Raw genomic sequence first — 15,451 nt, forward strand, 5'->3', positions numbered from 1 at the left:
CAGGAACATCTCACAGATGCTGTTGTAAAGGAGCAGAACAATGGCCACAAAAAGAACTCATCTCTGCATCACCCTTAATAAGGCTTGATCATTATAGTATGTTCTCAATATGTATTGAGGAAGGAGAAAGAGAGTCTTAGTCTTAGTCTTACTTGAGCTGTGTTTATGATCCACAGGTCAAATCTCCTCAGGCTTCTAATTCTGGAGGGATTGGTGGAAACGTACAAGAAGACGTCTCTGAGACTATCCAAAACTCTGCTGCAAAGAAGACAAAAGCACAGAATCGGCGTCATTGTGAGAACAAACCTAAAGCAAAGAAGCTTAAGCTTGAGGATGACGACGACTAGCTGGTAGTCCGGTACTGAATTTTACAATGAAAAATGTATCCAGGATCCCACCATTTCTGCTTCTCTGAGAACTCAGTGCAGAAGTATAATTTGTATTTTATTAATTGCTTCTTTTAAATGCAAAGGATTTGTGTGTTTATCAGAAAGGTTGGACAAAAAACAAATATATGCAATTTCCGAACATACAAGCAGACAAAAATCTGGCATCATGCAGTTCAGTAGACAATGGAGAAACAAAGGATTATCCTCAAAATAATCAGTCCATATCTGATGTCTCCTGCAGATCATTTCCGTATATATTGCTTTTTTAAACCCTCTTTATTTTCCAAAGCACATGTCTGATAGTAAAATATACTGTACTAATGCACTTAAAACTGATATAAACGTAAAGCATCCTCATTATACCCTCTAGCTACACTCCTTCTAATGATGGGGAAAAGCAAACTAAACAGTATATATTCACATACACAACAACAAATATATTTATCACATTATCGCTTAAAAATTGGCATCATATCTTCTTAAATTTCTCCTGCTTGTTGTTCAGATGGAAAAATTACCTTTCAAGATCTGTTTAAATGTTAGAAAAGGGTATGTTGGTTTACAGTTGTATTTTCTAAAGCATGTGGAAAAAATTAGGTGCCATACTCCTACTGAAAGTTAATGGGCGTTGGGCACCTAATTCCCTTGTGGGCTTTTCAAAAGCATCTTATTTAAAACAAAAACAAACCAAAAAAACCCCCACTTCATTGCCCTTGAGCATGTTTCTTTGGTTTAGTTCGTGTTGTATTATTTGGAGTATGTACAAACAACAATTTCACTAATGACTCTGACCATGAAAATAACAAGTAAATAAACATAAACTATAGAACTAATTCAATATACCTCAGCTTGGTCCTCATCCTGCTCCCATTGAAGTCAATGGGAACCTTGTCATTCACTGAGGAATAATTAGGCCTAAAGTCTCACAGGGAACACATATTCTTCTGCTCCAATCTATGCTGTGGTAGGATGTGGACAGTATTCTCTGATCTGTTGGTGCATCAGTACTTCATGGAGGACATGGAGCAGCTATGGAAATGTGTTTTCCAGTACTCACACTGTTAAGTCTTTTAGTCCTAGAATATGGCCTACATTAAATTTATCTACTGCGGTATGGCCTCTCAATCCTGATTTTTTTTTTTTTTTTTAGCTTAACCACTTTGTCTCTAAGAAACGTACATACATATTCATGTATGCACACCTGTTATTTTTGTAGACAGCAAAGAGAACACAAGCCACTGAACAATCCCTATTTGTAGAATACTGCTGATAATTATTGACAACAGCTTAGATGGTGTTGATAGCAAACAAGGCAGCTTTTGTTGGCTCATCTGTCAGAAACTAGAAAGTAAATCTGTGTTTCTAGCAGACAGAAAAGAACAAAATTTACTAACAAAGACCTTGGACAAGATCCTCAGGTGCTGCAAGTTGGCATAGCCCCACATGTCAAGGGAACAATCAGTGTGGATTTACAGTAGCTGAGGATCTGGTCCCTCATATTCAGATTTCTACAAGAGAACATAAAAGAATGGTTCCAATCAAGTTAAAAAATGATTTTAGGGAAAGTCTGAGATGGCACTCTAGCTGAATGTTATCATTTTTGTTTGCAGTGACACCCTGGGAGCTTGAAACTGACATGTTCCTTTGACTAACTTTATCTTAAATATGCATCCAAAGGTTTGATGATGTAAGGTTACCAACAGCCCTACAGTAACAATCAGGATGATCAGGAAAGCTGGGTGTATTAATCAGTCTGAGCAAGAATTCTCTTATGTGTAACAATCCTATCTGTCATTCCTAAATCCTGAACATACATGGCCTTGCCTATACTCATTAGAACTGTGCAAGTAAAAGCATGTTGTCTGATGGCAGGATGCTTGTATGTGGCTGCTGCAGGTTTTGTAAAGTGGCTTGTTAGGATTCATCCTTGCCTGTAACACTGCCTAAGGAAAAATGCACCAAGATTTTTTTTTCTTTGCATGCACATGCTTTAAAGTGTACGTATATTTTACATATGTATATTAGAGATGGACCCAAGCCCCTAGAACTTTAGTGAAGTTCAGATCTGGATCTGAAATTTGATACAAGCCCATGCCTAACATTTTTCTTATCCCGTATAAACAGAGATTTTTACATTTTACTACTGAAGTTTGTCCTGGTGGGCGATCTGCAGATCAGCTACTTAAAGTAATACTGTTGACATGAAAAAATGCAGATCACTGAAATTTATTAGACAAAACTTGCACAAATAGATTAATCCCTTGAATGGGGTGGCATAAGGAAACTTCAGGGGACTGCATTGTTGTGCTGGCTTATGTTTCTGAGAATGGTTGTCCATAGCAGGTTCATCCTTAATGTGCTAAGTGTTCTTTGTGGCGCTGAACTAGTTAATCAAAGCTGTAATAATTACTGAGACCAAGATGATGCTGAAAAATGATTTGTTAAATCACAGGGAAGGTTGGTGGTAGGACAACTGGTCTTGATAAATATTCTGAAAATGTGGGGAATTTGTTAATTTCTGACATACAGCTAAAGTTTGTAGCTTTGATATTAACTTTTGACTATGATGCTATGTACACTGGCCCTGGAATAGAATTTGGAAAGTGAGTTTTGTTTGGAACAATATTTAAACTAACTTTGAATAATTTTTGGCCTGTTTTGCTGGAAATACATTCAAAAACAGTTTCCAAATTCTGTTCCAAGTTAAGCATTGACAGGACCTAAGGCTGAAGGTGTGGGAGATTTCATTGTAAAAGGGAATGTATGAGTAGAAAATTAAGTGTTTTGAGAGATCCCCGCCAAACCATTACTCTTGCTTTTTGCTATAAATCCATCCTGGTGGTTTTTCCATCTATAACCTTGCAGAAAGTCTAGTGTTGAATTTTGTTTAGTATTGTACATTAACATCACAGTGGATCAGAATTGAAGTGAGTATGGAGTAGATGCCCAATTCTACATAGCATATGGTTTAAGACCTAAAAGCAGTACTGGTCCACCCTACTTTTGTTATAACTGCAGGATGATAACTGCCAGGCTTTTATGCTGGCAAGCTCAAATGTCAATCAATTTTTAATCTCAAAGATGAGTACAAATGTAATGTTTTTTTATTAAATGTAGACAAATGTATGTAAGTGGCCTGTAGGCGCCTGGTTGCACACTGACATTCTACCTGCACATGTGCACTTAAACAGGAAATATTTTCATAGAAGTGATTGTACTGACTTTTTGCACTTTGTTACAGAACTGGGCATTGTATTTCTTTGGAAGCTCACTGTTTTGCTTCAAAATGTATCTTGAAAGAATTGCTGTACTTGGTTTTATTTTGTGTTTCTGAATAGTGTATTTTAACTATATGTGCTTGGTATATAAAAACAATAGCAGAAAACAGATTTAAGATGTAGTCTTGTTTCCCTTCCCCCTCCCTGGCATCTGTCTCACTTCTTCTGTGCCATTATCTTGAACTTGCAAATCGTATCTGACTTACTGTTTCTAACATGTAGTAGTCTCAAGAATGCTTTGTTTAAATCAGCTAAGCAGGAAACTACCGTTCCCTTCAGTTCCCTGCCCACCAACCATCTATGATGGATGTCATCTCATTCCCCTGGTCCATAGTGGGAGGAAGCAGCAACTCTATGAAAGAACCTGACCCAGCAAATAATCTTGCTCTGAAGGAGTGGTGGCTGCAGGGCTGGCTCTGGCTTTTTTGCTGCCCCAAGCGCCCCAAAAAAAAAAAAGGGGGGGGGAGGGGGTGCTGGAGCAGCAAAGCAGGGAAAAAAACAAACACACAGTGCCGCCAGCGCGGGGGACACAAAAAAAGGCATGGCTGGAACGGCAAAGCAGGGGGGGGGAAAAAACCTGCAACACAGTCGGAGCGGTAAAGCAGGGGGGAGAAAAAATCAAACAAACAAACAAAACCACGGCTGGAGCGGCAAAGGGGGGAACGGGGGGGACAACGGCGCGGCTGGCAAAGCAGGGGAAAAAACAAAACAACAAACCCTACAGGGCGGCCGGACCAGGGTGCAGGGGGACTCCCTGTGCTGCAGAGTGCGCGCCTGGTCTAGTGGGGCTTCCCTCCTCTGCGCCCTACAGGGTGGCCAGAGCAGCAAACAAAACCAAAAAAAAGTCAGTGCCGCCCTAGGATTGGGCGGAAGCTGCCCCCTAGAATCTGCCGCCCCAAGCACCAGCTTGCTCAGCTGGTGCCTGGAGCTGGCCCTGGGTGGCTGCATGGTAAATCTGGAGTAGCTGGGAAGTTGAATGCAGGGGAGTCCTGGGTAGAGTTCATACTGTGCATGAATAGGTTGTGAGTGGTAGATGTTGCAACCAGATCTGGTAGTGCAGAACCTGTGGGCAAGCAGCAGAGAAGCCTCAATAATACACTCTACTAACAAATCCTGGCCTTAAAACCTGAAAGCTCCTATTTGGCTCTAGCAGCGATTGGACTGGAGAGGCACCCAGATACTAGACCCAAGGAACCCTAGCACCCACAGCCCTCCCCTCACCAAGCCCAACTAGGAAGCACTGTTATTGCACCTTAAATTGCAAATGTCTAAGCCACTGTAGCTAGAGTATTTGCAACCTTCCCCTTTTGGCCAACCTTAGTTAAATGCCCCTTCCTTTAGCCATGTGTATGAGGAGCTGTTGGGTCCCATTTGGACTAAGTGCCTAGAATTTGAAGTGCCTTCAGTGCTTGCCACAGGTGTGGTACATGTGGTGTGCTACTAGGTACCTTAGAAGTTTGGTAGACCAGAGCAGGAGCAGCTATGGTACACCAAATAGTTGTGCTATTTCTTATGTCAGAGATTCCCAACTTGCAGCTACTTTTTAAACACAGGAACTGTTAATTGGGAAATCTTTGGCATGGACGGCTTTAAAAAAGCAGCAACAAATGGATATTTAGCTGTTAATGAGAAATTTTGCTGCATTTTTTATAAATTTATAAAATTAGCATTTAGCAAAATCTTTTGGCCAACTTCATGGAAATCATGAAGGCTAGAAATGTGTGCAAGCCCCTCTGCAAAATCTCAAAAAATGTTTAGCTATTTTTTATCCTATGAAAGATTTGGCTAGAGTTTTCTATGAGTGAGGTCAAACACGCACAATTCTACCAGTAGTGTTTGGCTAAATTCGGCAAGTTTTACTATGGGACAATTCTTGATGTCACTGCATTTTTCCAGGATAAGGTTGGCAGGATTGGGCCTGATCAGGGCAGTGATTGGACTGTGTTCGTATATCAGTCCCTTTCATGCTACAGCAGTGTTCTCCACCAGCTTCCATTTGTAAGATTCTGTGGTGTGGTTGCTGAGTATGTTTGGGTCACTTTTTCAAAGCTAGCTGTTGCACTGATGTTTGTTTGTAGAACCTGAAACCATAGCTCAGAGGTGTGACCTACCTCATTCATTTTAATGGATGCTAATCACATGCTTAATGATAATACTCAAAATGTTTACATTTCACTGATCATTCAGTGATAAGATCTGCACAATCTATTGGGATCAGCTGCTTTTTTAGCCATGCTACATGAGGGGGTGGGAGAGAGGACCACCACGTTCCTCCCCAAACGTGAAGAGCTCTAGCAGGTCTGAACTCCCAAAGAACCAAGCTCAAGGAAGCTAGCAGGTCACACAAACCACAACCAGGGGAAGCTAACCCTGTGAAGCCCAGTAGAACTGATGGACTTGGTATAGTCAACCCCCACAAAGGGTAACTATATTCTGAACAGCTGCAGTCTCCTGTTAATGGTACTTGTGTGGGTGGAGGTTAGAATATCACTACCTTCTCCTGCCACACATACTTTTACCCCTGGTCCTCATCCTTCAAACATAGAAGTCAGTGTTTTTGTCATTGACTTCTTTAAATAGGTTTTTTAAAATAACAATTGCTGCACAGAAACAGTAGGCAGATAACAGCTCATACCAAAATGCTGGAGCATGTTTTGGGGCATTATATGATGGCTATGAGGAAAAAAAAACAAAACTACTTTTCAATGTGTGGCTTTGATCACCTTAACTATCCTTTGCTCCCTTTACCGTACCTTCATATGGGTCTATATTAACAGTCCATACCACCGAAGAAAATCTTCAAATTATTTAAAAAAAAATTAAACTCACCTTTCTCTTCTCTTGTCTTCCATGGTACACCCTCCCCTCCCCCAAAAGAATTTTTTTTAATAGCTGAATTTAATAAGCAAGTGACTTCACATGCTTAGATGTAGATTTAATAGGAGCAGACATGATGCAAGATTCCTCACGCAGCTCTGGCAAATCACCTACATAAATATGCATTTGTCAAGATTTTCAAATAGGTACCTACAATAAAGCTATATTTAGGCACCTATAAGGTTGAAAACTTGAGCGAACTAAAACTCTTACATGCTGTATTTATCTAACAGCTTTTCAAGTTGGTTAAAACTACATTTATCTTCTGCTGATTTGGCTGGGGCTGGGGCCACGGAGGGTGGTCACCCCCGACGTTTGTATGTTAGTGCTTCATGATAAATAACCTTTTCTGTGAGGCGCTTGGATTAAGTTTCATCCTTCTCTCATACAGTCATGCTTCCCCCACACACCCCTTTTTCTGAACAGCAGGTGTCAGTAATGGAGCATCTGTAATAATGCTGAACTTCCTTGTTTCAATATTTTTGGCTCTGAGCCCTAGTATAGTTTTGGGAATAAATGTAACTAACTAATTTTCCATTTAAGACAACTTTTTCCCCCAGAGATATCCACAGATACCAAAATAGTTTTGTACTGCATTAAAAACTACTTTGTTTTGATTCATCTTTATTGTTTCTTGTAGTAATTTCTTGTCTGTTAAGACTAAAGCTTACAATTTCATACAGGATTAAACACCACCTAAATGAAAGCTTCCCTTGGAGTGAATTAATTCACTCCATCTTATTTATGAATGACAATGAATACTACATAATTAGGCTAAAAGGATTTTCTAGAAGAAGTTGCAATGAAAATGGCCATCCTGATTCAGTGGTGTGCATCATACTGTTAATTTTAAAAAAGAAAAATATTGCTTTGGAAATTAATACTTTTTTATATTAAAATCTCATTGCTGTAGCTTAGTATTTAGGAATGGCTTTAAAGTTCTTGGCTACTTTGAGCACTTATTTTCTAGGGTTAACAGATACTGAAAGCTAGCTGTGCTTAAGCTTTGAGTTGGTTTGCACCCTTACATCACCATTTATAACATGCCACTTGGAAGTTATACAACATACTATGTGCTAGATTGTTACAGTACATTTATTTTAGTGGCAGAAATAATTTTTCAGCTCAAAATTAAATATTCCATTGGCAATTGCTACAGTACAAGTTTTAGGCTTTAAAACCTCCACAACCTCCTCCCTGGAAATAAAGTGCAAATAAGTCTGAGGGAGAAAAAAAGTCTAACAAAAACAAGCCCACTTTAAAAGTGTCTTTCTTAAATGCCCATGTCAGTTACCTGGGAAAAACCTGCACACACATTTGGACACAAGGGGCCACAAAGAACTTAGTGCGTGGCCTGGACTTCCCCTTTGGGAATGGGCCAATGAAAATCTGTATAATGCCCAAACTGACATGATGTGCCAGTTACCAAGAGTAAGGCTCCTCCCGGAGATCCTGTTAATGCAAGTCTTCCTGCAGGTGACACTGAAAATGCAGTGACTGCTACCTCTTTCTTTAAATGCCTTTGTGCTCTACCTGCCCAAAGTTGCTATCAGGCACTTCTAGGACAAGCCAGCGCAGTACTCCCACCACACTGGATTTGTTAGGTTAAGAATGACAAGGAAGGAAAAGCCAGTTGTCAAACACTATATAATTCCAATTAGGTTGAAGCAGTTGGAGGTTTTCAAGTACTATATTACTAAAATGTGAAAAATTCCTGTTTTTAAAAAAAACTCTCAATCTGATTTACAGTAGACTTATATACACTTTGCCCTGATATGCCAAAAAATTTTTTACTTTTTTTTGTGCTGCTCCATTTCAGCACATATCTCCCAACTGCCTCTTAGTGCCTGGCAGCACCAGCACAGTATCTTCACTCCAGAATTGTAATTACACCTGGTTACTTAATTTCTGTAAATTGTTATATAAACCACAGCACGGAAAGTCCAAACTCTAAATAAAATCATGGAGAGCAGTGTTTTTGTTTCAGTCAAAATAATCCTCTATGTCAACATTTGGATTTAGAAGATCTTCCCCATATGCTGAAAGATCCATCTGATTTAAAATCAAGTTTTCAAAGGTTTCTTCTAAGTCTGTTTCACCGATCAATACAGCTCCCATCATTCGTCCGTTCTGCATCACCACTTTAACATATTCTTGCCCTTTGGTGCACCTCAACATTAGTTCATGGTCTAAATCCAAACCCTGAGCATTGTACTTTCCCAAAAGCACCACCTAGAGACAGGGAGAAAAATTAAGATATTACAAGAGGAACATGATTCAGAATCTTCTCTTTGCTGCAAATGCTGTAAACTTCAAAAGGGTTGATGTTAATGTGAAATTTTACTCTCAGATGTGTGCATACAATTCTCGCTGGCTTACAGACAGCATGATCTAGAGCAGAGACCTGGGTTCTATTCCTCACTCTGCCACCACATCACTATATCACCTTGGGCCAGTCTGCTATCACCCTGTGATTTAATTTCCTTCTCCGTAACAGCAATAAATTACTTACCTTTAAAAAGCACTTTGACATTTGACCACAGTGGGAACGCACTGTGTATATTTGATAGTAGGATGATTTCACAGATGTTACAAAACGGGCTTATGAACCAGATGGCAAAATAAGATATATTTAATCACCCATGGAAAACTGAATTTGCATCTCTTTTAGATCTTAGATTAAACGAGTTTGGTGATCTAAATCTTATCTTCATGGATATTTTTACACAACATAAAGACCATCATTTTGGCACAGAGGTCATAGTGACAATTTACTTTAAAAAGTTGTCATTGGAACATGACGAATTTCAAGCATTGGGTTTAAGAGTAATCGTCCATTGAGATGCAAAGCATTTAACGAACCAGCCACCATGCTGAGTTTGCAGTGAATATAACCATAGAATGCACCATAAGGATATAGCTAGGAATGTGTGTCAAAGATGGAGGATAAGTTCGTTGACATAAGCTGACTTGTGTTTGTAGGCCCTCTATTCAGTTCTTGTGTTTAGCCTTCATGGTTGGCATCAATTAAAAAAACAATGAATGAAACATTAACAGAGTATTATATACAGTACACAATCAGTGTCTTTGTCAATATTAGCCAACTAAGAAATCATTTCTTTGAGTGGCATGATGGTTGGTTTGATCAAATCAACAGATGCCAATACCAACTAATCAGTGCTTTTAAACTAACCGTGTAAGAATTAGTTTACTTACCTTATAATTGAAAAATTTTGTAACATGAGCAAAGAGTTCAAAACTGAAGTCCATGTCAATAGATTCCCCTAAAAAATCTGCTACCATGCACTTTGCTGCATACCATCCCATCTGTCTAGCTTGGGTCCAAAGCCTCATCTAAAAAAATACAAGGTTAAGAGACATGCTATGTGTAATGAACACATCAGTTCACATATCGTATATAGTTAGGCTAGAGATGAGGAGTGACTTGGTCTTCAGAAACAAACTGTAGGTGCATTGATATCAGGTAGAATCATCACACTCTATTGAGATATACTGCTTGAATAAACCTCGTATGTACATACATTAGATGTACAAAAATACTGTGCTATTTAGCCTTTGGATTAGAATGCATATAAATTTATTCACCTGTTGCCACACTGGACTAGGTTCCCACGATGCAGTGCAGATATCCCCTGCTGCATAGATATCTGCTACTGAAGAGTGCATATATTTATCCACTTTCAGACCGCCATCTTCACCTAGAGAAAACTAAATATTTGTATGGATCAGTGCTGAAGAAAAAACAACCTAGCAAAAGCCATTTAATTGGAATGCCCCAGGAGCTTTAAATTCAGCCTGGTTAAGTGCTAATCTCTTTTACACAGTATTTGTCTTAAAGCTGTCCATCATGCCACATGTCTCTGCCATATTCAGCAACTCCATTCAACCAAAACATGTGCAATTTTAAAATCACATTTACGTCTCTTATCCAACAGGGCAGTTCCCTGGCTACCACTGGGCAATGCAGGCTAAGGTTATTAGTAGGGCTCTCAAGCAATTAAAAAGATTAATCATGCTGTTAAACAATAGAATAATATTTTAAATATTTTTGGATGTTTACTACATTTTCAAATATATTAATTTCAATTACAACACAAAATATAAAGTGTACAGTGCTCACTTCATATTTATTTTTTATTACAAATATTTGCACTGTAAAAAATAAAAAAAATATTTTTCAATTCACCTCACACAAGTACTGTAATGCAATCTCTTTATCATGAAAGTTGAACTTACAGATGTAGAATTATGTAAATAAAAACTTCATTCAAAAATAAAACAATGTAAAACTTTAGAGCCTACAAGTCCACTCAGTCCTACTTCTTGGTCAGCCAATTACTCAGACAAACAAGGTTGGGTACAATTTGAAGGAGATAATGCTACCTGCTCCTTGTTTACAATGTCACCTGAAAGTGAGAACAGGCGTTCACATTTCACTGTTGTAGCTGGCGTTGCAAGATATTTACGTACCAGATGTGCTAAAGATTCATATGTCCCTTCATGCTTCAACCACCATTTCCAGAGGACATGCTTCCATGCTGATGATGGGTTCTGCCTGATAACGATCCAAAGCAGTGCGGACTGAGGCATGTTCATTTTCATCATCTGAGTCAGATGTCACCAGCAGAAGGCCGATTTTCTTTTTTGGCGGTTTGGGTTCTGTAGTTTCCACATCCAAGTGTTGCTCTTTTAAGACTTCTAAAAGCATGCTCCACACCTCGTCCCTCTCAGATTTGGAAGGCACTTCAGATTTTTAAACCTCGGGTCGAGTGCTGTAGCTATTTTTAGAAATCTCACATTGGTACCCTCTTTGCATTTTGTCAAAATTGCTGTGAAAGTGTTCTTAAAACGAATATATGCTGCGTCATCATCTGAGACTGCTATAACATGAAATACACCTCTACCCCAATATAATGCAGTCCTTGTGAGACAAAAAAAATCTCACCGTGTTATCGGTGAGACTGCGTTATATCAAACTTGCTTTGCCTCCTCCGTTCCTTGTTCCCTGACCGCCCCCTCCAGAGACTCCCCTCCCTAATCACTCCCAGGACCTCACCCCCTACCCAACCCCCCTGTCCCTTGACTGCTCCGACCCCTATTCACCCCCCACCCCCTGACAGGCACTCATCGGCAGCGATGGGAAGTGGAGCAGCCCGGCCCCAGCCCGCTCCACTCCGCCAGCTCCCAGCTGCGGCCCTCTGCTTCCCGCCGTCGGTGAGTGCAGGGAGGTTGTGGAAAGGATGCCCCCACCCCCACATTCACCTGAGGCGGGAAGCGGAGCAACGTATCCCCAGCCCGCTCCGCTTTCCTTGCCCCGGCCCCAGCCGTGTCGCTGGGGGGCGGCTGGGGAAAGGTCCTGCACTCACATGCCCAACGGGAAGTAGAGCGTCATGGGTGGGAGCTGGTGGAGTGGAGCTGGCTGAGGCTGGGCTGCTCCGCTTCCCGCCGCCGGTGAGTGTGGGGAGGCTGGGGAAAGGACTCCCTCTGCACTCACCGGCAGCAGGAAGCGGAGCGACGCAGCCCCAGCCCGCTCCACTCTGCCACCTCCCAGCTGCAGCGAGTGCGGGGAGGTTGGGGAAAAGGACGCCCGCCCCATACTCACCTGCGGCGGAAAGCGGAGCACTGCAGCTAGCGGAGTGGAGCGGGCTGGGGCCGGGCTGCTCCGCTTCCACTGCTGCTGGTGAGTGCGGGGGGGATCCCTTTCCCCAAGCCTCCTCCCCCGAGCGACGCGGCTGGGGCCGGGTCAAGGGAAGCAGAGCGGGCTGCTCCCGGCCCCCCGCTAATCCCCCGGACCACTCTGGGACTGCGGGGTCCCCAAAAGTGCCCTCCCACAGCTCCTGCCCCCCAGACCCTGGGCAGGGGGGAGCCCCTGACTGCCCCCAAGACTCTCTGCCCCTTATCAAACCCCTCAGCCCCGGCCTGGTCTGGCACCCTTAACACGCTGCTCAGAGCAGCATGTCAGACCTTTACTATGCTATATGCGAACCCGCGTTATATCGGATCGCGATATATTGGGATAAAGGTGTATATGCAGAATGTAGGTAAAACAGAGCAGGAGACATACAATTCTCCCCCCTCAAGGAGTACAGTCACAAATTTAATTGATGCATTGTTTTTTTTAACAAGCATCATCACCATTGAAGCAGGCAGCACTATCTCCCATCAATGTAAACAAACTTGTTTTTCTTAGCGACTGGCAGAATAAGTAGGACTGACTGGACTTGTAGGCGCTAAAGTTTTACACTGTTTTGTTTTTGAATGCAGTTATGTAATGAAAAAATCTGCATTTGTAAGTTACGCTTTCAGGATAAAGAGATTGCACTTCAGTACTTGTATGAGGTGAATTGAAAGATACTATTTCTTTTATCATTTTTACAGTGCAAATATTTGTAATAAAAAATAATATAAAGTGAGTACTGTGCACTCTGTATTCTGTGTTGTAATTGAAATCAATATTGAAAATGTAGAAAAACATCCAAAAATATTTAATAAATGTTAATTGGTATTCTATTGTTATATGTGCAATTAATCGCAATTAATTTTTTAAATCGCGATTATTTTGAGTTAATCGTGTGAGTTAACTGCGATTGACAGCCCTAGTTATTAGCCAAATTTGTGACCTTTATCCATGCTTCTAATATGACTACTTATAACTGTCAGGAGAAGAAACCATCACCACAAAGCAGCTTGTATAATTAAAACTGTCTTGTTAAAACGGAAAACTCATTCATTTTAATTGAAGAAAATAGGTTCCCGGAGGCATGCCACATTAAAGCAGCTTTTCTAACTATCTATGTATGTCCTGGTTAAACAGCTTTGGCTGAGCTAATAAAACAGTTCTCCATATTATATTCAAGAGCTAAATTTAATTTCTCAATACCACTCAGTGTATTCAAACATAAAAAGACATTCAAAATTGCAAAAATAAATTAGTTAAAAAATGCGGTGTGGTTTCTTCTTTTAGAGGCTGATTATTCTTTTCCTATCCTGTACCTTAAGTCAGCCTTCATTCCTGAATACAGCAATACTATTCTGCTGCAATCTCATTTATTTTATTTAGCTTATTTACAGTAGCATCCCATTTTGTACAAAATTAATCCCTTTTGTAAATTTTGTACAAAATTAATCCCTTTTGTAAATTTTGTACAAAATTAATCCCTTTTGTAAATTTACCAACTAAATTAATTTAATCTGGCCCAATATCAAAAAGTGATGCTATTAGCTATGGCAGCTTCCTTTTTTACAGCTTCACCAAGATCAAACATGTTCAACATGCTGCTTCCCACCCTTTCACACATCCAAAGAAGTGCTATCACACCACCCACCCTCAAACTACTTCCGTGGCTCCCCATTCATTTCAGAATCCAGTTCAAATTGTTGACCATGTTTTTAAAAGCCTTCTGTAGTCTTGTTCCAGCCTTCCTCATGCTCTTCTCTCTCTACTGCCCTGCCACCTCCTTTCGCTTGATCAGCAACAGACATCTTGTCCCTTTTCCCAAAATCACCCAATGGCAGTTTCTCACAGAGAAAGGCTCCATATTATTTAGGAATTTATACCTATAGGTCAAAATCAACACCTCAAATTCAATCCAAAACAGGCAATCAGTACAGACTACAGATTTAATGTGCACTGTTTGAATATCTGTTTAATAAGCGGCTGGGCATAGTCAATGTTAACTTAATTTTCATAGTGGTTTTAAATTGTAGCCCCACAGAGAGCATGTTAATATGTGCTGTTCATATTCACATAAAGACTATTGGAACACAGTTTGAAATTGAGATCAGTGCTGTGTTTTACAAATGATCTGCACATATTTTTCTTTTAAAGTGAGCTAACTCCAAAATCCAGATGTAGCATTGGTAAGACAGTCATTGGTACTTCTATGATTCTAAATTTATTTTAACTTAAGATCACCTGAAGTGGAAGTCAGCCAGATTGCACTCCATTGTAACACATCAGTATACACCAATTCCTTGGTGTTACAGAAAGCACAGAACCCCAAGGGAGCATAAAAGGTTGTTTTTAGTACATGGTGTAGCTTTGCAAGGTTTTTTCGTTTGTTTTTTATTTATCGATATCCCATAGGGATGTAACAAAGTAGTATGAGTGACTTCACAAGCGAGTCAACATGTAACAGTCATTCACAATTTACATTTCATACCTCAATACTGAATACTAGGTAAGAAACAAAGATGTTTTTTGTAATACCAGCTGTATGTTTTGCTTAGTGACCTAAACTACAAAAAAACATCACCACTCTTAACATAGATATAAGTATGGGAAGCAGCATGATCTCATGGTGTCAACATGTAACTGTGAGCTAGGAATTCTCAGATTTTAATTCCAGCTTTGATATTGATTTGGTCCAATTGTAAGAGCCCATAACTCTACAGAAATTCATTTTTTAATATGTTAGGAATTTCTAGAGTACTCAATTTCATAGCATTTACCTCATTTTAAATTTGTTTACAACATGCAAAATCCTTACCTTTCAACATTTTATCTTAGGAAATGTAACATAAAATAGCTACCAAAGTATATTTTCTTATTTTAAAAAGAAGTCAGTACTTATATTTAATAATGACCCTTACATTATTACCATCAAGAAATGGCTTAACATTTGGCACAACTCCAGTTGCACTGACAATGAAATCACAGCCATATATCTTCCCATTGGTTAATTCCATATATACAGGCCACAGCTCTGAAAAAGTGAAAATTCTAACCTGAGAACACAACCAATGCACATTATTATTTTAATAAGACATGAAATACACAAGGAATAAGTTACTTGTGAACAACCTACCTCATTATTCAAGGCAAAAATAATTCTCACAATTTGCCCACCACTTTTCTTATTTTAATCATAGGCTTAGGAGCCTAGA

The 15,451-nt window shown here is 40.0% G+C and overlaps 2 protein-coding genes across 8 annotated transcripts in view; one reads left to right on the forward strand and one right to left on the reverse strand.

Moving 5' to 3' along the window:
• The window catches only part of RECQL (RecQ like helicase), a 31,420-nt gene extending 27,642 nt beyond the window's left edge, over window positions 1-3,778 (forward strand). For 4 of the 6 annotated variants that reach the window (XM_039544233.1, XM_039544223.1, XM_039544259.1 and 1 more), the window contains one exon: window positions 177-347. In XM_039544233.1, coding sequence (XP_039400167.1) covers window positions 177-347 — 171 coding nt within the window. Of the gene's footprint in view, window positions 1-176 lie in introns of all 6 variants that reach the window. The other 2 variants (XR_005600327.1, XM_039544239.1) reach the window with 2 other exon arrangements.
• Window positions 3,779-7,621: 3,843 nt separating this feature from the next.
• Window positions 7,622-15,451, reverse strand: part of PYROXD1 (pyridine nucleotide-disulphide oxidoreductase domain 1) — a 30,510-nt gene continuing 22,680 nt past the window's right edge. For both annotated transcript variants that reach the window (XM_039518313.1, XM_039518319.1), the window contains exons 9-12: window positions 15,158-15,270; window positions 10,151-10,273; window positions 9,761-9,898; window positions 7,622-8,776 (exon numbers count right to left, since the gene is read on the reverse strand). In XM_039518313.1, the coding sequence (XP_039374247.1) occupies window positions 8,528-8,776; window positions 9,761-9,898; window positions 10,151-10,273; window positions 15,158-15,270 (623 nt within the window). In that variant the 3' untranslated portion in view covers window positions 7,622-8,527. The remainder of the gene's footprint in view (window positions 8,777-9,760; window positions 9,899-10,150; window positions 10,274-15,157; window positions 15,271-15,451) is intronic.

Source organism: Mauremys reevesii, linkage group 1, assembly GCF_016161935.1.
Source record: "Mauremys reevesii isolate NIE-2019 linkage group 1, ASM1616193v1, whole genome shotgun sequence".
NCBI lineage: Eukaryota > Metazoa > Chordata > Testudines > Geoemydidae > Mauremys > Mauremys reevesii.